The following is a 23,718-nucleotide window of genomic DNA, read 5'->3' as shown; positions in this document are numbered from 1 at the left end:
CTTAGGAAGCTCAGCCGCGGCTAGACGAAATCCTAATAGAGCTTCGATTACTTGAACTATAGCCCACCAGCGATATGAATATGTAACACAACGCAGATAAAACTAAACCGGCAGCTGTCCCCGTCCGAAGCTAGTGGTTATGGCTGGGCATTAAATGTGCGTGTGTTTTATAAAAACCAATATATTTTTTTACCAATCTAGCAGCATCCTTCACTTACGTCATCGTCCCTAAAGTACAAAGAAAAATGATGAGGTGCCCTTGCGGCTGAACGCCGCTCGTTCACTGGTCTCCCTCGCGTTACACTTTTCTCCCAGCGACGTAACTCAGACGTAACAGCCAGGCCGAACCGGTTCCACAGCACACCGTTACAGAATACGGCCCCTGATCATAATTGTTGTGCTTCCGCCGTAGTCCTATCATATCATATCACAACAGTGGTTGTCGTCACACCATATTTACTATCATCGTCGTCATGGTTGCCGTACAATTGTCATCACGCTACACCATCATTTGTGTTGTTTTGCCGGCATAGTCATCCCATGGTTGCTGTCAAGCCCCAATCATTCTTATTGTAGTCGTAAACACCGTGTGCCGTAGCGTTAAGTGTCTCGCACTGCACACGATTGCCTTTTTTACCGTGTTTCGAAATCAACGTGCACAGGCCATTGCAGAATGCGCTACTACTTTAGCGCCACCACTGTTCGCACTTACCTGCAAAGGACCACACTAACCAGCCAACATCACTGGACCTGGCGAAACCAAGTACATGGTGTTAGATGCATAGCCCAGAAAAAAAATTGGAGGACGCTTAAGCTTCGCCTTCAAGAGTGGAACGCGACAGCGTTCCCGTCTACCCGCCAAGGGGTGTAAGACAATGGGCTACGGCGCACCGACTACGCGCCCCGCATCGGACGCGGTGAGCGTCGAGCAACGAAATGTGCGCCTGAGCAAGCGACGCACGCCTGAGCCTTAGAAACAGCTCGTTTCTAAGGCAACACCGCGTTCACTAGAGGCGCTTTTGTACCGCTTTGAAGCATCGAACTTGTGGCTCAGTGGTAACGTCTCCGTCTCACACTCCGGAGACCCTGGTTCGATTCCCACCCAGCCCATCTTGGATGTTGCTTTTTATTTATGAAGTGCCTGCCGTGATTTATCGCTCACGGCCAACGCCGCGGACGCCGACGCCGACACCGACGCCGACGACACCGGCTTTTCTGCGACACGAGCTCCTTAACGCTATCGCGTTAAAATGCTTGTATCGCAACTCCCTGTGTATCCTGGTAATTAGGTTTCTGGTAACGAGCGACCAACGCCACAACCTCGTATCAACAGCAGCGTCGTAACGCAGCCTAGCCAGCGGAGGAAGCCGTTTTTAGTGGGACATGTTGCTATTTGGCAATGGCAAGTACGTCATCTTGAAGTACATGTCTCCAGCTTCTAATTTCGGCACTGCCGTGTTAAACATGGGAGCGCCTGCATTTTTCGCAACGTGCTTGGTCATTCAATTTGGCTCAACGTTTCCGTTTGTAATTGGTAAAGATATGCCATTTTCACAGCATCTTTGCTGGATAAATGCGGAAAAATACAACTCGAGAGGAAACGTAGCCTTTTATTTACTCTTGGGTTATAGGAAAGCAGTTGGCTATAAAAAGACCATCATAAATAAAACAATAAGAACAAAGTTAATAACAGAACCGTTTATTTCCCTGTAGCGAAAAAAAAAATACAATTGATTATTTCCCAGCAAGTCCTCTTTCTCGTTTCCCTGAACTGAAAGACGGGCTTCTCTACATTCTTTGCATCCCGACATCTGAATACAGTGTCCGTTCCCAGGCATAGAGCCCTCGACCTCGTGTTCAGTACCAGAAGGCCAGTGCTGCTGAACTACCAAAACGCGCAACAGCTAACAATCCTCCTGCACGTTTGTGTTCTTTGCCTGAAGGCTACAACATATGTGAAATCTTAAATTACGCACGACCAGCTCCCTACAAAGTTATCAGAAACTTCAACCAAAAATTAGTAGTTCCATTTCATTGCCTCTTCTTGCAATCGTTGCAGAACCCTTTCCAATGGTATTTCCAGTTTCTTTACTCTTTCTTCTAATCTCTGAAAAAACAAGGTTTACATTAGTTAAGGCTATCACACAAATCAATATTGGTTTGATCCTATAACCACCGCACACGTTTGCATGCCTAGCCTTAGAAGTATATTATGCTGTCATTAGCAAACCGGTTGAGCTAAACTGGTTAACCACCCTGTCTGTCCTTCTCCATTTTTTCCTTCCTTCTTTATGATGTCATTATTTGTTAGGCATCGCCATACTGACATTAGGCACAAACATTTACTTATTCAAGGGCAACTAAGACATGGGAAACTATAACCTATTTTGGAGGTTTTGAATGTTCTCTTTCAGATTGGAAAATAAGCAATAAATGCATGCGTAACTTCGCAAACCTTCATGTCAAAACAAAAATATATCAAGAAATGGTTTGGAAAACTGAGCAACAGTTTTCTGTCTGTCACTTTCTGAACGCTATGGCAATATAGATGTGTCACTGATGCAAATTGTCCATTTTTCACTACGTGCTAAATATGTAAAGTTTCTAAAAGGGAACATTAGTTCACGCAACAATAATTGATTGCGCACTATACACACCGAACTAATACGTAGGTCCATCGCACATTTGGAATTTAGCGAAAATTTAGTGAAGCCGTTGGTTAGGCAGTATAAAACTAAATGCCATGCTTACAATTATGCTTATTTTTATTTTACGACAAATATAATCCCGCGCATTTCCTTGGTTCATGCTCCGAATAAGCCACAATTTTAATCTCATGCAATTCATGCACTACACTACGCACAAGCAACGCCGAAACACAAACACCAAATCAGGCGAATGCGCAGTTTTCGCCATGCGCTACACCGTCGATACAGCGATGTCGAGAACACGAGCGCGATGTGATAGTCACCGTTCGTTGAATGCTTGTAAGACGTGCGTGCACACAGATATATGGCACATATGTAAATAGAGTTTTGCATTGATACGCCTTGTGTCATGTTGGCAGATAACCTATTTGGAGTACTGGGGTATACCCAGTCACAGGTACGTAGTGGCATCTATACCCAGTGGCTTAAGAATGGGGTAGACCAAGCGTAAGAACTTCACAGAAATCTAATAAGCGATTCAATAACATGCGCTATTCGATTAGGAGGTCTGTGGAATGTGGAGGCACCTACAGGTGGGCAATGTATTGCATCTAAGTCTCATGTTGCAATTTATTGTTTTGTTAGGATAACGAGAGGTGCGCTCGCTGTCACTAATTTGTCAGTTAACCCCTCCTGCGCTATGTGCATAATTATGTACGTGAGGATAGTGCATCAAAACAAAAGCATTGATTGTAATTGTATTATTTAAGATGCGTTGCGAACACTTCTAATTCAACCAGTGCAGCTAGTTTGATCAATACGTGTTAAGTGCTTTATTAAATCCACTTGGAAGACAGACGGCTGGACATTTGCCCTCGGCGTCAATTTGGATCGATGTAGCATGCTCACTTCTGTTATTCTTCCAACAACGTTTTCACATCACGCTTATCTTTCAAGTGACTGGATCGGTCCTTTTCATGTATGCTAGAAATGAAATGGGTATTGCCCTATCTCACGATCCTGCAGGAAGTTCTCGCACGAAGGCCACATGCTGTAACCATGACAAAACGCACTGAATATATGAAAATTACTCATTCCTTCTCCAGCTCCAAGGATTTCGTTATTCGGAAAGCACAAGTAACTACATTTCAAATGGAAATAATTATTGGGTGCTCAAAGGGTTAAGATTACTTGCTATGTGCACAACTTACTCGGGAAGCTTTGCTATGTGCTATGTAAGTGGTGCTATGTGCACTGCTTACCAACTAACCAAACATGGGAAAAGAGACACAAGTTTGCTCTAAATGTGCAGCATCACCCGTGTTGTAGCGCCACTATTTGGACGAAGTAATTTGGTTGTGGAATGTTGCTAATAATCGACCTGTAGCGGCCTCACATGCGCAAATTCACAGAAGATTTGAGGTCGACAAGTGACACTCACATTTATGGCTTCCTTGAGTTCGTTAACTTCTTCTCTTTTCTGGCGTATTCCACTGCCGTCATAAACTCTCTGGGAACTTTTCGAAAAAAAAATAAAAACAAATAGAAAAGTCGCACACTTTTGCTCAGGTGAGCTGCCTATAGAGCGAAGAGAAAAAAACTAAAATACTATAAAGCTCTCAACCAACGAGCACAACTGCTCGCCTACATGCTTCAAAAATAGCCTCATTTACTCAGCTCCCAGGACTTCAGTGAAGTCAAGTAGAAGAAACTGCCTGATATATTAAAATTTCATTGACTGCACATAACAACAACGTGTTTGGAGACCTGAATATTCAATAGAACAAAACAATTATGAATTCCGCATAATATACCAGAGAAACGACGGGGAATGCGGGAGATGGAAATTCAAGACGATGAGCAAAACGTGAACAAGGTGAATGCAGGAGCCTCCTGCATTCACCTTGTTCACGTTTTGCTCATCCCATAAGATACCAGACACTTGAAATCCTGAACATCTTACACACTTATCAGACCAATATGCGTCTGTGGGTTATATAATTTCAATGAAATCTTTGACTTGGTGTTTTATATATTATTGTAGTTTTGGCAACTATGACGTATAATAGGCTCACGAACGCGTGCTAACCACATTAAGATGTTAAAATACCCATTACTTGTGATACGTGAAAATTCATAGCCCCAGGAATAACACAGTTACATTTTTATGTGCTTACATGTAATAATCCCAGCGTCTATATTTCCAATTTTTCCCCCGTTACCTGGAATCAAGAAACGATGTGCAATTTGCTGCGGCATCCCCGTGCTTATGTGAATTTGTCTTTCCCTTTACAAGCGCTACGATGCGCAAATACCTGTTAACGTGTAAACTTTTAATTCACATTTAAGGCAGTATTAGCTGGTCTTTTTAATAAAGACATCTGACATATTTTTCCTCCACAGTATTTCCCTTAGATCCTGTATTACCACGCACCTCCTTTGCCAATGTTCAGCAGTGGAGATAGTGTAAAGCATGATGGATGATTTTTATCCCTGTGCCCGCCCAGTATCCCTGATAGAAATGAAAACAATCCAAAGTTGATTGAAAACGAACACAAAAAGCTCCCACAGTCAGCGTCTTGTTGGGATCTCTGTCGCAGTTAGTGTTGAACTGGACATCTATAGAGCAGCAATAGAAACAAGAGAAGCAACCTTACTGTTGCATAAGTAAGCGAGTTGAACAAAGATCATCGTAAACAATTTCGGTGCTGAATTGCACGACAGAGAAAAGAAAGAAGCACATGCTTATAACTGAAAGTCACTTCAATACAAGCACGCACATTCACAGAGATATAAATCGATTATGAACTGCAACCGCTTCACTAAATGTAGTCACATGCATTGCATATAAAGAAACTTCATATCCTTGAAAAATCACGAGCAACTATCATGAGTAAAAACACGGTAAAGAAGAGTACTCACAAAATCCATTAAGCATCAGTTTAAAATAAAGATATCATGTAGCAATAGCATAATAATCATGCATGTGTAACAATACAAACCACGTCGAACACTAAAGCTCATTTTCACAAACCAACCATTTAGTGAACTTTTGCCCTCCTTGCCTTTTCGGCGCCTTAAAACGTTTCATAAACAACCCTTATAATTCAACTTTGAGTAAAATTCTGGGTCTTTACGTTGCGAAAGCCACAATTTGATTATTATGCGCGCCATTGTGGGGAACTCCGGATTAATTTTGACCACAGGGCATGTTTAACGTGCCCCCATTGCACGGGGCTCGGGCGTTTGTGCATTTCGCCCAGATCGATATGCGGCCGCGGCGGCCGGGATTCGGTCCCGCGACCTCGTGCTTAGCAGTGCAACACCATATCCGCTAAGCCACCGCGGCGGGGCTCAGTTCAACGTTCCCTTAACCTTCTCGCCTCAAAAAGGAAGCGCTCTTTCAAGGTAGATCGTGAGCTACGTTAAGGCGCCACGTATCCGGTGCAAGAAGGCTGACCACTGCAGAGCGCGTGGATTTCGGCACCAAAACGGAAAACCCGACGTTCGCGAAGCGCACCGCTACCTGAAACTCATGCGGTCTGCTCTCAGGGACCGTCAGTATTCCACAGAGGTAAACAACGACGGAAAAGTTTCTCGGTAGATTTAGCTTCTTTTTTGAAATCGAGCTGTCCGCCCTCTTCTCCCCAAGTGGCCACTCACTCCGAGCCCATACGATTGCGATTCTCTCGTGCTGCTACTTATGGTTGTCTCAGAACAAGGCTCGCACTCACGAGGGGGATCGACCACACCGGCGCTACTTTTTCAGCTCCTTGCCCAGAACAGAAAGGGAGGGCCTAACTGTGAGCAATAGAGAGCAGAAACGACACGTCTGCATTTCTTCCACGGGGAAAACGGGGGCGAGGGGCTGGGGAGGGGGCTGGTGGGGGAGGCTGAGGGGGAGGCTGGGGGGCGGGGGGGGGACGCATGAGCTCGACACTCGTATGAGTGCTACTGAAGGAGAGTATATACCAAGTATCATACAAACTTTTCGCTACGCTTGGGCGTCTCCTCCCCAGACAAAAACACCGACGGCTTTTGGGGAAATCGCATGGCGTAATAAACAGTCAAACGGCAAGAAAAGCAGGCAGCTCACAGAGGACAGGGCACACAATACGATTACCTGGCAATGAACCATGCCGCGGCACACATGCAAAGCACCACGAACGCACAAACACGCACAATAAGAAAACAGAAATAGAAAAACAGACGACGATAAATGTTGCGCCGTGAGAAACGCACAAAACCACAAACTCGCTGTATATGCACTGCTTTGTGACAGCGCGTAGTAATGTGCTTCTAACTTCTTATTTTTATTGGCTGTAGCTACTTCAAAGCAATTTGATTTAAATAAACCAACGATTGCGGCCAAACAAGAAGCTCACAGCCTCGCTCGCATGTTCGCCCCTTATGACAACAAGGTCACCGAGCAAAAGGCTGCCTTTCTGATCTAATAAGGCTAGTTTTCCAAACACACCTTGGCTTTTTATGCAACTTATTTTTCCCTACTCTTATAAAAGGGCGTCTTATGGCGTTAAGGTTTGTTCGGGAAAACGGACTAAGGAGCTGCTCCAAAGCAATAAGAAAAGCGCAGCCTTAGTGTTTGTGCTTACTAAAGACCAGACTTGCACTGCTTCGAGGGGGCAGCCACCTTTTGACAGGGACTGCGGGGATTTGCGGAAAGAATGAAACAACAGGCGTGGTAATGCTCAGCCTTTTCTTGTTGCATAGTTCTCGCCAGCGCTCGCTCGCGATGGCTTTATCGTCAGCTGATCAAACCCGCAGCTGTGCGAAGACTGCGCCAACAAGAGTTGGTGACCAGATTAGACCATAGAGAAACATACCTAAGTAACGAGCGGACACTCGAGCCGTTTCGCGGCGGAACAAGTAAGGGCCTGACCACCCGCCAGGTGGCGTAGCGATGTGCGCTTCCACTTTACCTCAAAGGTAGACAGCTTATCATACGTCTATGGGGTTACCTCCATGCACGCATCCCGTTTCCATAGAGACGTTGATGCTGCGCCGGTCATTCGCCGCTGGTTACCCCCACACCACCACGCTTTTCCACGCGTTGCCTCGTTCGTGCGGCAAGGTGCTTCTTTTCCTTCTCTAGATATGGTTTTGCTGACTCTTGCGTTGAGAAAAGTGCTACCAAAACGTTTCTTATGCTGGGTGAGCGTATTTTGGACGTCTAGCATAGAATCTGAGGTGCGGCACTCGTTTACCGCGCAGCTGATTGATTGTTTTTGCACCCATGTTTTCAGGAAGAGATTTGCATTCCTTCCAACGCGTAGTTTTCCGAAAGTCACTCGTAGGACCTTCGGTTTAAAGCACAGGGCTCGTTATATGTGGCTCACCCGTACGAGCACACAAGCGTTTCATTTGGCGCGACTCGAGCAGTGTAATAGACATTTGGGATCGTTAGTGAAGGATGTTTAACTCACTGCATGCTGCATGCGCTTGGCCTGGTTCGCAAGTGTCACTTTAAGTTGAAGCGTTGCCTGTCAAGGCTGAAACATTCTTCTTGTAGTCTGTGGCTTTATGAAGTGTGTGACCCAATATTTTTCCTGTCCACTTACCTATGTTAACAAGAAAAAAATAAGCTTTTTTTCTATGGAGCCACTGGTTCCTTTTGTGTGCAACTGAGAAACGGCAAAAGAATTGCAATAAGGCGATCACTGATCGCATTACTTTTCCAATATACATGAGCTGATTCAGCCTTTCTTGTTCTACAAGAAGCTTGGCAGCTTTCCCAGTAAAACGTTTGCGATCAGCGAGCCTATTACGTCCATTTGTACGACATGCTTAAAAATGAGATATTAAAGCTATCTTCTGCTCCGCTACAGACGACGTATTGAGCATTTTTGCAGCCGAAGGTAAAGCAGAATCTAAAGTATTGCTATCGAAACCGAAACCAAAACAGAGCTAAAACACGCGTCTAAAATTTCGGAAGACAAAATTAACGGCCTGACAAGCAGCCCGGAATGCTGGCGGCAATGCAGTAACTCGGCCGCAGGGCCCTGCGGCAGTGGCCGCTCTTTACCAACATGTTTCGCCATGATTAGATAGACGAGCTGTGCGCGCATATTCACAGTGCTTTTTGTTCGTAAGCGATTGTTACCAGCGGCCACCCGCATTCTCAAAGGAGACGTCAAGCATCACGTGTCAAGCTCACGTACACCCTTGTCTATACAGTCAGCTTATTTCTTTCACCGACTACCGGGAAAAATGTTTTACTCACCTTGCAGACCACCCTGCCTTCTTTTCTTTCTCCTTTATGCCGCACTGTAATACGTGTTCTGCGTAATCGGCTTTTTTCATTTGTTCGACGCACTCCGGACACTCTGTGATCTGTTCCGAGCAGTCAACCACGTGTTCCTGCGACACCAGTACAAATGCATGATATAGGGACTCTCAGCACTGCTCCTCTGCTGTGGTTCTCCGCTGCACTTTCACCTGACGGCCGCTGTGTAGCTCTGAGCTTTAAGCGAGAGTTCTTAGAAGGTCCGCCAATACAGCTTTCTTCCAACTTCAGCAATTTTCCGTTGTCGTTGTTGATAAAAGGGGGTACAAGCACAAAAGCTTTAACCACTTTGTTTCGTGATCAGAAACCCTTTTTACTTAGTACCAAACACAAAGATACGCGCACGTGCAAGAGAAAATGAGTGTAACGCACATATATACTGCCATAGGCTCAGGTATATTACGTGACTATACCACATTATCGGTCAAACATCGGTAAGCCGACGTCGTTGAAACCACGACTGTGATACTGCTAACGTACGCTATCACCGGCACGATTTTCACTGTTCTGGTGCTCTCTACGGGCAAAAAAAATACGTCTGTTTGATTTTACAGCCAAACTAGCTTCCCGCATAAGCGGAGGCCACTGAGTGCCATAGGAACAACGAAAGCTGTCACAATAGGTTGACAAACAGGTTACCAATTATCCCGCATCGAAATAGGTATTGCGGCGTCCTCTTCCGACGTGTCAACGAGGAGCGCAGAAATAGCACACCACAGGATGCGGCAGGGAATAAATAAATGGGTGCGGTTCGTGGTGAGCGCACGAGAACGACAGGGCTAACCGATACGTTTCGGATGACAAACGAATTCGACGTCGTTCCATGAGGTAGCATTCCAAGATGAGGACTCCGGAGGCAGACATAACCTCACCCAACTTTCCTCTAATACACATGGGGAAAACGGCGCATTTCGCGGCATCTTCACAACAGACGCGTAGCGGATTTTAATCGACGAACACTGCCTGGAACCACCGTGCCAGTTGGCGTAGAAACGCGAGAAGTGCCACCGACGGACCACAGCACCTGAACCTTCAGACGCCATTCCTGAGCGACATCGCGTCTGTTTCAGTGAGCTATAAAAATAGCTCTCGTTCGACAGCCAATGCACCTCGCAAGTCGGTCAGGCGACAGCAAGTGTCCTAAGCGATAAAAATCAGAGTCCGTAAACGGGGAAAGGACCAAGGAAACCAATACGGTTCATAAAAGGAATAACCCGTTTGACGGCGAGTACTTGATACGGTGACAATTTTTACGTACCCTACGTTGTTTTGTCGCTTAAATACCTAGAGAACAGGGCTAGTGACGATTTAGTTGTAGTGGTAGTGCAGATGGCTATACACACGACTATACGACGCGGTATATATGTGTGGTCGGGTGATTAAATACTTTCTGTGCAATAGTACTCTGTTGAAGACCTCGAAAAAAAAAGCGGTTCTGTGGTAAAAATAAGTGGTAGGGACAAAAGTAGTATGAATATTCTACTTTTTAAAAATAAATCATCTGCTACCACCGCCCATAAACACCGTTGTTCATTCAGCTTTCACACTTTTTGTCATCCACCGTTGTGCAATACCAATGATGCGTGTTCTAGCACCAGGAAGGTTTGCCGTCGCGCTACAAAATATATCATGATTATCATTCGACATAAGTTGCGCCACGGAAGTTTTGTGGTCACCTAGCAGTCACAAAGTGTGCACAGTATGATGGGCAGTAGAGTTTCTGTGATCACGGGAGTGCCTAAATAGCAACGAAAGGCTTCGTAATGTGCTATCGAAAAGCGAATCGCAAGCGCAGCTGCTCGTGGTGTTGGTTTTTCTGAAGGTGTTGATAATTACCGTTGTCCATAAGTGGAAAACCTTCGCTATGTAATGAACGAGAAGAAAGGAAACTGAGCGCTCGGATTGTCTCAAATCTGACAGTTTTGATGGCCTCAGGTAGCATGTGTGGGTTTATTGACCAGTTGCTTTGAACCAAAAAGTCCCCACACTAAGTGATGCCTGCGGCAGATAAGACGTTCTACATCCACTGCCGTGACCGTAAGTGGTGGCGCTGGCTAACACTCCCAGCGTTAGTTCTTGTAGATGGACATAAGTGCCCGAGAAAGTTGGTGGGAACACATTGCCGCAGTGGCTCACTTAGCAAGTAAGAGCGCCGCATGCGTAATGTGATGACGTGGGTTCGTATCCCACCTACGCCCAGTTGTTTTATCATGCACTTTCATTTCGATTTATTAATCATCGCTTTAATTCGACTATCAACAACTAATAATTCAATTCAATTCAATTCAGTCTTTATTTTTCTCTTGGACAGAGAAGGAGACAGGACTAAAAGCTCGTAAGCTTGACAGAGGTCCTGCCCCCTTTATCAACCTGGCAGTACAGTACACAGGCAGAGATTTTCAATTTTCCGAATAAACACTGAAACAAAATAACAAAACACTTGTAAAAAGCAGCGCTATGCATTGCAGCACAAACATAGGTATTAAAAAAACAAATAACTGGTCATGGGGAAACGAAAAAAAAATAATAACAGGTATAGGTTTAAACTGAGTGCAACATTTCGTAATCTTGCGAAGAAAAAATCGCTTAATAACATCACTTGAATGCTGAAAGGGGTCAAACAATTCTCTGTTTAATTTATTTAATAATACTGGAACAGTATAAGAAAGAGACTGCTCGGTATAATATGCCCTAGGCGTCGGCACTAACCAAATTTCTTTATGTCTAGTCTGCAGGATATGCGTGTTTTTCTCAAGTTTTGCCAGATAACTAATATAATGTTCATGACTGTGTGAAGACCGTTTATAGATCATTAAAAGTCTATAATTATATAAACTATAGATTGGCAGGATTTCAAATTTTAAAAACAAGTCATGTGTGGGGGAACAATAAGGAACACCAGCAATGCATCTTACAGCTCTTTTTTGAAGAAGGTGAAGCTTGGATAAATTTGTGACACCCGTAGTGCCCCAAACGGTACAACAATATTGCAAAAGAGAAAGAACTAATGAGTTGTATAGCAATAGCCTAACTTTCACAGGAAGAATACCGCGCAGCCGCAACATGACACCGACAGCTGAAGACACTTTTGATCTGATATAATCAACATGATCATTCCAAGTCAAATGCTTTGAAAATATAACGCCAAGGATTTTAACAGAATCTACAATTTCAACAGTATCAGAGCTTAAGAACACGTTCAACGGATGAGAAATTACCTTTCCTTTTGGAAAGTACAATATTATTTTTGTCTTTTTAGAATTAATCTTCAAACAATTTGATTTTGCCCACGTATTTAATGCACTCAGTGTTTTGATTGCTTTCTCTTCAATGTCATTTTCTGATCTCCCGGTTATGAACACCGAAGTGTCATCAGCGTAGGATACAATCTGTCCATCAGTTACACATTGCACAACATGCCCCTAAGTTGTCCTTCGTGTCATTGTTTCTTGGCTTCCTGTGATTTGACTAATGGAAATCGAGCCCCTCAGTTACCTTTCAACTTGTTCATATATAGTCGTTTACTTCAGGGTACGCACCTGCGGTCAAGCCAGCGTTCCCTCCGTGGTGGTTGAGCCGTCCACAAGTACATATAATGATTCCAGGACTACAGGAGAAGACAGATCTACCGGCCCCTGCTCTAAAACAGCTGAGCTTACTTCTTTTGCATGAAAAGTACAGCAACTACGTGCACATCTATACCGATGGATCGACTACGTCGTGCAGTTCTGGTGCTGCGGTGGTTACCTTAACGCGAGGAATGACACTGCGGTGCAAGACATCTCATGTCACAACCTCAACGGCGGCAGAACTAACGGGCCGGCGTCGAGCACTGGAATTCATTGACTCTGAAAGATCTAGAAAATAGGCTGTGTTCTGTGATTCAAGACCTGCGTTACACTGCACGCAGTCAGTTCTCCGACACAGATGTCATGACCAATTGACTTACGAAATCGTGAAACTTTACCATCACGTCCAACAAAAAGGTCGCGAGGTCCTTTTTCATTGGGTACCTGGCCATTGCGGAATCAGTGGCAATGATTCCTCCAATAACGCTGCTCGCACAGCATATCACGAAGAGCACAGCGTTCAAATTCCGCCTTCCAGGACAGACGCCGCAAGGCAGTCTCGACACCTAGTAGGAAGTCTCTCACTGACCGAGTGGAATTCGCAAACCTTACGACTTACACGACTGCATCGACTACACCCCTCCCTGTAACTCCGACTCTTCCTTGGCAATAGATCAAAATTTTAAATTAGAAAAAAAATTGGCCTTACTTGAATCTCTTGTTTCTCCCATGGTTTAAAACAGTAAGGACAGGTCTCGAATCCGGAAACAGTGTCGTTTTGCCGATCACCGCCACCTTCGCCCACTGAAGCCAAGGGCGTGCTGTCGTCACAATCCTAGAAGTGAAATTAAATTTTCGATGATTACCGAACGTACAGAAATGTATCTATGCCATATGTATCAATCGTGTTATGGTTAAGCCACCTGCCGTTTTTCGTGCTGAAAGTTCAAACCCATGCTGTGACTCACATGAGCAGGGTTCTAAGCTAACAGTAGCGAACTCCTACTACACAGAATTACATGGAAGTGCGACGTGTAATATCGCTCCATAAATAATTTTTGAGCGTGCGGTATTACCAAGTGCGGGTCTTGGAGTCTGAATTATGCCACTGTTGTAAGTGCAGAAAAGAAAACAACGTATTGAGGTAAATTCGAAGTTGCTCACGTTTCAGTTTTTGAGCATTGTACTTCAACTGTAGCAAGCGCAAGCTATGTTGGGATAGAAAAAGCAAAAAGATGTTTAAAGGGGCTGCGATAGTTCTAAGAAAGATAGGCAGCCAGACACTGATGGGATATGTTGCAATTAAGCTTCTTTGGTGGGGTCTAGGTGGTTTTGACAGACTCGTTTTGAATATCTGAAACCACTAGAATATACATCGAAGGAACAAAACAGTTCCAACAATGCTTGCCGCTCAGAGAAAGCCCAAATATAGGAACGAAAAGCGAAGAACGGGTGCTTGCTATAGAAAGTATTGGTTAGCTGAACGCAGGGCGAGTACGTTAGAGGATTAAGCCTCATCTCAGACCACTCTCAACGATTTGTCGTTTTAACAAGACGACTCGGGCTCGTTCCATTTGCAGGCCTTAATTTTGCGACATCTGATTTCCTCAGATGAATTCATTCATCAGCAAATATGTTTTCACTTTCATGTCAGCATTATTTCGCTACCGCTTCTTTAAAGATCAATAGCCTGTTGGTAGAACAGTATACTGCTCGCTTGCCAACCCGCCCCCTCTTCCTCTACACCGCATGCATTTCTATATGAGAGAAATTGTCTTTTGTATCGCAGAACAGCGCACAGTGCTCCGTCGTCAAGATCAGCGACCACAGCTGCACGGAGCGGCTTTTCAGTTTGAACAATTTTGCCACAAACTTCACCCTTTTCGTGTCCTAAATAATTCCGATGCTGGGTTGGATGCTCTCCTTCCTTGATGAAAAATATGAGAAATCACAGAAATTGCACGAACAGTATACGTCGGTTATCCGTCCCTAACTGTAGGGCAGTCAATTGGATTTAAGCTTGGCTATCCACTATTATTTGGCTTCTCTGTCTCACACCCGTTCATTCTACATATCTTTGACTTGATGTGAGACTCGATACTGCTAATAGGTGGCCTCTATATCCAAGCCAAAGGAAGGCAAACCACGGCTACCATCGCCCTCATACTCCCCATGCTGCTTAGCAAAAGTAGTCGCGAGCAATCAAAACAATACTGCTGATAAATCTCGTCATCATCATCAGCCCCACCAGCCTGTTTTATGTCCACTGCAGGATCTCCAATTACCCCTGTCCTGCGTCAACCAATTCCACCTAGCGCCGGCAAATTTGCCAATTTCATCACACCACCTAGTCTTGTGCCGTCCTCGGCTGCGTTTTCCTTCTCTTGGTCCCCATTCTCTAACCCTAATGGTCCGACGGTTACCTAACCGGCACATTACATGACCTGCCCAGCTCCATTTTTTCTCTTGATGTCAATGAGAATATCGTCTATATCCGTTTGCTCTCTGATCCAAACCGCTCTCTTTCTGTCTGTTAACGTTATGCCTAGCAATCTTCGTTCCATCGCTCTTTGCGCGGTCCTTAACTTGTTCTCAAGCTTCTCTGACAGTCTCTAAGTCTCTGCTCCATATGTCAGCACTGGTAAAATGCACTGATTGTACACCTTCCTTTTCAGTGATAATCTCAAACTTCCGGTCAGGAGCTGACAATGTCTGCCGTATGCGATCCAACCCATTTTTATTCTTCTATTCATTTCCTTCTCATGATCAGGGTTTCTTGTGATTAATTGATCAAGGTCAACGGACTCCATCACAGACTCTAGAGATTGACTGGTGATCTTGAACTCTTGTTCCCTGGCCCGACTATTCACCATTATCTTTGTCTTCTGTATATTAATCTTCCACCCCACTCTTACACTATCTCTGTTAAGGTCCTCAATCATTTGTTGTAACTTGTCTGCATTGTTGCCGAATAGAACAATATCATCGGCAAACCGAAGGTTGCTGAGATATTCACCGTCGATCCTTACTTCTAAGCCTTCCCAGTTTAACAGCTTGAATAATTTGTGAAGCACGCAGTGAATAGAAGTGGAGAGATTGTGACTCCCTCTCTGATCCCTTTCTTTAAAGGTATCTTCCTGATTTTCTTGTGTAGTATTAGGTAGCTGTGGAATCTCTGTAGATAGTTTCCAGGATATTTAGGTAAGGGGTCTGTACTCCTTGATTACGTAATGCCTCTATGACTGCTGGTATCTCTACTGAATGAAATGCCTTTTCGTAATCTATGAAAGCCATATATAGGAGCTGATTGTACTCTGCATATTTCCCAATTACCTTATTGATGACATGGATGTGATCCATTTTAGGGTATTCCTTTTTGAAACCTGCCTGTTCCCTTGGTAGACTAAAGTCCAGTGTTGCCCCTATTCTATTGGAAATTATTTTGGTAAATATTTTATATAATACTGGGAGTGAGCTAATGGGCCAATAATATTTCAATTCTTTAACACCTCCCTTTCTGCGGATTAGTATAATGTTCGCATTCTTCCAGTTTTCTGGGACCGTTGCATTCGACAGCTGATACATATAACCTGCGATTATGCAACTTTTTTGGCCTATCCAGTGTTTACATTCATTACGTTCCGGCGCGACTGTGTAAAGTCCATTGTCTTAGTCTTACAATAATACTTGAAGGCAGCAGCCTGTGTGACTACTCACCAAATTCTCGCGTTGGGATCATTGCATTTTCATCGGAGGATTACTGTGCTTTTCCACGAGGTGCGCCTGAATACACAAACACACATGTAAATGAACAATGTATGGTCGACTTTATCGGCACCATAATCTCGTTGTTATGGATGTTGTTATAGCTGTTGTTGTTGTCTTTGTTATAATCTTTCTTTTTCGTACAGCCTCAGTTGAACGTTGAAGGCGTTCAAAGAAAATATAAATGTGTGGCTAAATGAACTAAGCATTACGCCTTGTTATGCTAAGCTTACAAGCAGCCGAGAGAGTTTATTTCATTTTGATAGATAGAAACACAAAATACTCAACACAAACAGCAAGAGCATTCTTATCGAGGCCGTTCCTGAGTTTCCGCCAGAAAAGTTTAACCAAATCACTGTCACCGTCATCAATGGCCTGCGTTTGGCACGGACAGAAACAGACATCAGGAAAACGTGAACACAACTGAGTATACGCTGGCTTCACCTTGAAGCTATCTGACGTTTCAATTAGTGCGGTTCACTTTGGTATCCATCGCTCAGAAATCCTCAGGTGTTCTTGGCTAAACTGCGGATGACTGTATTTCAGCAGCTACAGAAGTGCTCATTCCCGCCCTCAAGAAGTGTGCCCAGGACGTCCGTGAGCGAAAGAATAATGTGACGTCGCAACAAGCACCTAGAATGTCCAGCAAAAGCGCGAGAACACGTAAATGTAGGGGTCACAGTTCTTTTTTTTTCTTTTTTGCATTCCTAACCATGCAACAGCATAGCACTACAACTTTTTCCTCGAAGCAATTCTAAGAAATTTCCTAGTTCCTCAGGCCCCTCGGCCAAAAGGTGGTACTACAATGGACAGCACCAAGATTTCATAGGCAAAGCCTCACGCACATCTCTGCCTGCGCTGACCACAGCCTAGCCACCGTGCTACACTTGAAACTGTGTCATCAACTAAATCATGTGACCCGCTTTCATCAATCTTAACCCAAACACAGAGGAGGACCAGACTACACGAATAGTCTAGACCCTTAGGTGCATGCCCGAATTTCGTGGGCACTTTTTCGACGCGGGGCATCTTTCCGGTATTGTCTGTGGTTAGGAGTTGCCTTCACCGAAGGCTTAAACTAAATTATTGCAATGACCTACATGTCTCCCGCTGCGAATTCTCATGTGAACCTGTCTACATGTCTCCTTTCTACATGTCTTCAGACCTACATGTCTCCTGCAGCAATGATCAATGTCTACTGCTGCGAAGAGTACGTCGAACACTTTTTCATGCTTCCTCTCTCCATTTGAATGACTAAAACAATCACTCTCCAACGCATTACGCTGACGGAACTATAGGACATTGCCCGTGCGGGTGCTGCTCATATAATTTCCCAATGGCTCGTAGTCCCATATTCCAGTAAAGGCTCCTTTCTGTTTCTAGAAGGTGACTGTTCTCTGTGGATACCTTGTTACTGCCGGGCGCCGTCCGCACTAGTACACGCATTCACCACGTCTTTGCTTCTCTCTGTAATATTTGTACTCCATTAGTTAACTCGCTCCCACAGCTTAGTGTAGGCGATTAAACGATTTTCTGGTTCATACTCCTGCCTTCTCTCTTATTCTTCGGCACCTCGAAATCTAATGTGTCCTCTATTACGTGAATCCGCAACTTGGGAGCAATCCCTAATTTTTCGTAATGTTCATAAAGTAGGATTCTGCATACTATTTTACAAATCATGCATCAAATTTTTTTCAGAACATAAACTGTGCACGCGGAAATATTTGAAAGCTGCGTTATTATGTAGAGGCACAGCATTGCGATATGTTAATAATAATAATAATAATAATAATAATACCACATGGCGAAAAGAAATAGGTTTGATACTACGTCGGCCCTGTTGTGGCCACGAAGAACGCCGTAAGGAGGCCGCTTGCTCAGAACAAACTTTCTAGATGTTTCTCGAAGTGCCCGAACCTGTACAAAGTAGGACGCTGAAAAAGCGACTTCGATCTGAAAACGAATCTGTTACCTGTCAAGCAGCGTTGTGCCAAAGTTTCGGCTTGCGCGCGGCGCCTACAATTAGGTAACCGTCAAACGAATGCGTGCCTATCCCACGAGAGTTTTGTGTTCATGGCTGTTTTAAAAAAACCAATGGGCGCTAGCTATTCTTTCTCTCCCTCTTTTGCAAATTGCTCGTGAGCTCCTCGAACGATATACCAACCAATTCACGACTGACTTTCCCGTCATCTAGTGATCACCGTCTGGACGCGCCTTTTACTATGCACGAGCTCGACGCTGCGATATCTTCTTCCCGCCGATCAACTTGTCCAGGACCAGATGGAATTACATACTCCGCGATTGGTCATCTTGGAGTAGAAGCTCGAGAAATTCTCCTGGCGCTCTACAGTTCTACGTGGGACACAGCAACTGTCCCTAATCACTGGAACTGCAGTCGTCTTGTGGCTTTGCTAAAACCTGGGAAATGCCCGCATGATCTCTCACATTATCGGCCAATAGCCTTGGCAAGCTGTGTCGGTAAAGTGATGGAGCGGATGGTACTGAGCAGACTGGAATGGCTACTCGAGAAAAGTGGTGGACTTCCTGATTTCATCAATGGATTCAGAAGAGGCCGATCATCCATTGACGGTGTGATCGACCTAGTATTTCTACCTAATATTTCCTAATAATTCCTGGACCTAATATTTCTGGACATCAAAAGTGCCTACGACAACGTCTTCCACCATTCGATTCTTCAGGCGCTTGAGGATATTGGTGTTGGTGGCCGGATGTATGCATGGCTGCAGAGTTACCTCAGTGGCCGCACCATTTTCATGTCCACTTCGGATGGCGAGACTGATAGACATGAAGTTCGCAGGGGTGTTCCGCAGGGTGGTGTCCTTAGCCCAGTATTGTTCAATATGATACTGGTGGGCCTTGCAGACGAGCTACCTGAAACAGCGCGTATCAGTACGTACGCGGATGATATCTGTATTTGGTCATCCGGGGTCACACGTCCACAAGTGCGTGCTAGGCTTCAACGTGCGGTTACCATAACGGCGAAGTACTTGCGCCGTAGAGGCCTGCAACTCTCAGCAACTAAGTGTGCAGTCATGGCATTTACGCGCAAATCGATGTCAAATTATCCAATCTTTGTCGACGGAACGACGCTTCCTTTAGTCACCCACCACAGATTTCTTGGCGTGATAATAGACCGCAGTCTTTCTTGGACCAAACATGTTACTGCGCTTAGGGCTAAACTGAGTAACTTCATACACGTTCTTCGTGTAATATCAGGACTGAGATGGGGCCCCTCTGAGCGAAGTTTGCTCCAAGTGTACCAGGCACTTTTTGTGGGCTACATACGCTACAGCATGCCTGTTTTATCTAACATGGGGTCATCTTGTATACGCACGCTGGAGAGCCTTCAGGCACAAGCACTACGGATATGTCTTGGCTTGCCACGCTGCACGTCAACTAAGGGCACAATAGCGGAAGCACGGGCTTGTCCTATCGACATATACAGGTCTTGTGAACCTGTGCGAACCTATCTTCGCCTGCTAACCAGACACTCACACCATCCACTGTCAACGCTTCCAAGCATCAACCTTGACTGTGCTTTTTCTAAAGCTATTGCATGTCACGCAAGCATTGTACCTGCAAGATTCCAGGCAACCGACATCCCCGCGACACCTCCATGGACATTGCCAAGACCACTAGTGAGGCTTCAGATACCCGGAATTAGGAAGAAATCTCACGTTTCCTCCATTGGCTTGAAGCAGCTCACCCTGTCCCATATATTTTTTTTTATTTATTATTACCTCAAAGGCCCCAGTGTGGGGTATTACATGAGGGATGGGTGACCACTTCAGTGGAATATGGACTCAATGGCAGCCTTGAAATGATGTGGATTGGAGTGGTGCACGGCGTCGGCGGGAAGGTCATTCCAGTCCCGGGCAGTCTTCACAAAGAAAGAATGTAGGTGCGCAGTGGTCCGGGCAGGCGGAGGATACACAGATTTTTCATGACATAATCGGCAGGACTGGCGGTGTGCTGGATTGATGGCTGGAGTACTAGGAGCAGAATGATAAAATTTGTGATAAAGGCACAGTCTGAAAACATGACGCCTTATATCTAGATTGGAAAATCCTGCTTTTAGTTTTAGCTGAGAGGCACTAGTGTGGTAAGAATAATCAGAATAAATATAGCGAGCTGCACGATTCTGAACTGCTTCTAGAGTGTTAGAAAGGGTGGTTTGGTGCGGGTCCCAAACAGAGCATGCGTATTCTAGCTTAGGTCTGACAAAAGTTAGATAAGTTAGTATCTTTAGGGATGGTGGTACGAAGCGCAAGTTGCGGCGGAAGTAACCAAGCGTGCGATTGGCTTCGTTAGTGATGTTCGTAATATGAGGGGACCAAGAAAGGTTATTTGAGAGTGTAAGGCCTAGGTACTTGCATGACTCCACTGATGATATTTCCGAGTTGCAGAGAACGTACTTAGGAGTATGGTGAATCTTCCGTCGATGAAAAGGTATTAGTAAGGTCTTTGTAGTGTTCAGTGACATTAGCCACATGCTGCACCACAAGGTAACTTTGTCTAGATCATCTTGTAATGCGTGGTTGTCGGTATCAGCTAGGATTGGGCGATAAATGACACAATCGTCAGCAAAAGGCGAATGTTAGATGTGAGATTAGCCGGTAAATCATTAATATATATAAGTAATAGGAGGGGCCCGAGAACTGTGCCTTGGGGTACACCGGAGAGAACAGGGCTTTTAGAGGAGGAGTGGTTGTTAGCATACACAAACTGTTGTCTGTTAGTTAAGAAATTTCGTATCCAGTTCAAAACAAGGGGATTAAGGTGCAAGCGAGAAAGTTTTAGGAGTAGTCGTTGATGCGGAACTTTGTCAAACGCCTTTTCGAAATCTAAAAAGAGGGCATCAACTGGAATGTTTTGATCAAGGTTAGAGCTTATGTCATTTATAAAGAGTGCTAATTGGCTATCACAAGATAAACCTTTACGGAAGCCATACTGGTTAGGGTGGAAGAAACTGACAGATGTTAGGAATGAAGCAATGTGGGAGTAAAGCACATGTTCCATCAATTTCGAACAGACGCTAGTTAGAGAAATTGGGCGGTAGCTACTACATGATGATGAAGGACCTTTCTTTGGGACTGGAATAACCTTACCCACTTTCCAGTCATCCGGCACCACTCCTGATGATAAGGATTGCTGAAAAATGTGACATAATATCTCGCTTGTTACATATTTAGTATTTTTTAAGACTTTAGAATTAATACCATCGATGCCAGGTGAAGACGACAGCTTTAAGGAATCAATGCATTTCCTGATTCCATCAGAACTGAAGGTGATTGCGGGCATGGTATGGTAACTGAAAAGTGGGAATTCAGGAAGTTCACCTTTAGGCTCATTCGTAAACACGGAAGAGAATGCATGATTAAGCGCTTCGGCGATTTCCTGATCAGGAATAGGCTTATTTTTCTCGTCGCACAGAGCAAGTGGTTGCGAACGCTTTGGATTTATAATATTCCAGAATTTTTTGGAGCTATTTCGCAGGATGTTTGGTAGGGTAGTCGAAGAAAAGGAGCGTTTTGCTTGACTAGCAAGGGATAGGTACGTTTTTTCAGCGGTGTAGTATTTCTGCCATGCGCATATTTACTTTATACAGTGGGACTGTACAAGTATATACCGATGGTTCGGTCACGCCATCTGCCACAACGGCCGCATTTGTCATCCCACAACTTGGAATTACTCAACGATTTCGATTAGACCACAAATCGACATCTACGGCTGCGGAACTTGCGGGAATACGGGAGGCTGTCCGTTTTATGAGAACGCAGACACCCCATAAATGGACAATATTGTGCGATGCCAAATCAGCGCTACAGGCGCTAAAATACTTTTTAAACAAAGGACCATACTATGTGCTCGTGCTGGAAATCGTCGAACTTTATCACAGTGCCGAGTTAAGTGGCCACGTGATCACCTTTCAATGGGTGCCTAGCCATTGTGGTGTTTTTGGTAATGAACTCGCTGACAGTGAGGCAAGATCGGCCTCCTCTTACTCTGATGAAATACGGATTGCCTACTCGCGACCTGACACCAACTCCATGATCAAGGCACTCATGCAGGACCTTACAAAGGCTTACAGAGCCCACTCTGATAACATTCACAGACGTCTTCATATGATTGACCCAGACGGTAAATTCTGTTTGCCCCCGAAGCTTACACGGAGCAAAACATCATTGCTACACAGGATTCGGCTCGGCGTTGCTTTCACCCGTCGCTACGCACACCTCATTGGCCAATCGAACAGCCCTGATTGTGTACACTGCCAGATGCCCGAAACACTGCAACACGTACTGTGCGACTGCCCAGCATATATGCTGGAGCGAAGGACGTTAGACAGTTTCTTAGCCAGCGTTGGCAGGCAACTACTGTCGGAGGAAGCTATCCTCGGCCCATGGCCTGACACTGCAATTTCAATGCGTGCAACAAAAGTATTGTTGGAGTTTCTGCAGGACAGCAAGCTCGACGAGCGGCTCTAGCGAGGCAACTGTCTCATGTACATAAGCACTCACCACTTCTCTTATCATCATCATCCATTCCTATACTTTCACTCCCCTTCCCTCTTCCCCAGTGCAGAGTAGCAGACTAGAGCGCACTAGCTCAGGTCGACCTCTCTGTCTTTCCTATCAATAAATTCTATTCATTCTCTCCCTCCTCTCTCGTTTTTTAAACCTATTTTATAGTTCAGATGTTGGCAAATATGCATTCGGTCAGCGCAATAATCCCTACCATGCTCTTGGACAAACTATTTAGCGATAAAGGACCAAGTATTTAGGCTTTGAGACAACTCCGCGGGCGACGCGATCCTACGTTCAATGAGTGAAGCAAATTTTTCGTACCTTCATCGCGGAGTAGGTCTTGTACGCGACGCATCTGGGACATGTAAGCATAACGCCATCCAAATCTGTGTTGTAACCTGTTTCCGAAACCTGAAAGGTACGAAAAATCACCATCACCACCACCGTCATTGTTATCATTACGATCAGGCTACTTTATGTCCCCTGCAGGAAGAAGGCGTTTTCTACCGACTTGCAGGTATATTTACCTTGCGTAGTATTGCGATGCCTGCAACTTCGCTAGCCTCACCACACCACCTGATGCTCTCTCGCCTTCTACTGTGTTTCTGTTCAGTTGAGAAACCCCCTTGTTGTTTTAACAAAGACCAGGTTATTTCGTCTACGCATTATTTGAACTAACCAAAGCCGATTCCATCCTCACCTTGGCGAAGCCTACTTCAATACATAGAAAGGAATAAACCTCTATGCTCGTCTTCAGCTGAACCGTCATTATCGAGGTTAAATTGTAGTGACTGTAGCAACCACATTTTAATTGGGCCAGTGCTAGGGCTTCCAATCAGGTGGGAAGCCGTTGTGTTATCGTCCGTGCGCTGCGGGATCATGAA

At 44.8% G+C, this 23,718-nt stretch overlaps 1 protein-coding gene across 2 annotated transcripts; it reads right to left on the bottom strand.

Annotated features, from left to right (window-relative positions):
- Positions 1–1,683: 1,683 nt before the first annotated feature.
- LOC142563937 (uncharacterized) lies at positions 1,684–23,186 on the bottom strand. 2 transcript variants are annotated; one of them, XM_075674674.1, is made up of 5 exons: positions 23,156–23,186; positions 13,231–13,356; positions 8,890–9,026; positions 4,090–4,165; positions 1,684–2,107 (listed from the first exon to the last, which is right to left on the bottom strand). In XM_075674674.1, exons 1-5 carry the CDS (start codon positions 23,159–23,161, stop codon positions 2,018–2,020), a joined length of 435 nt encoding a protein of 144 aa, XP_075530789.1. In that variant the 5' UTR covers positions 23,162–23,186; the 3' UTR covers positions 1,684–2,017. The 2 variants fall into 2 exon arrangements, with proteins under 2 accessions (XP_075530789.1, XP_075530790.1); XM_075674675.1 differs by lacking the exon at positions 4,090–4,165 and having other exon boundaries at positions 2,020–2,107.
- Between the last annotated feature and the right edge of the window lie 532 nt (positions 23,187–23,718).

This window comes from Dermacentor variabilis, chromosome 11 (assembly GCF_050947875.1).
Source record: "Dermacentor variabilis isolate Ectoservices chromosome 11, ASM5094787v1, whole genome shotgun sequence".
NCBI classification, from domain to species: Eukaryota; Metazoa; Arthropoda; class Arachnida; order Ixodida; family Ixodidae; genus Dermacentor; species Dermacentor variabilis.
This window is presented reverse-complemented; position numbering and strand designations above follow the sequence as displayed.

Bases quoted from the DNA above. Each gene is read 5' to 3' on its own strand.
- LOC142563937 (XM_075674674.1), bottom strand. The intron at 9,027-13,230 runs GTAAGGCCAATT...CTGGTGTCGCAG, and splicing joins GGGAGAAACAAGAGATTCAA to GAACACGTGGTTGACTGCTC. The intron at 4,166-8,889 runs GTGAGTAAAACA...TTTTTCGAAAAG, and splicing joins AAGGCAGGGTGGTCTGCAAG to TTCCCAGAGAGTTTATGACG.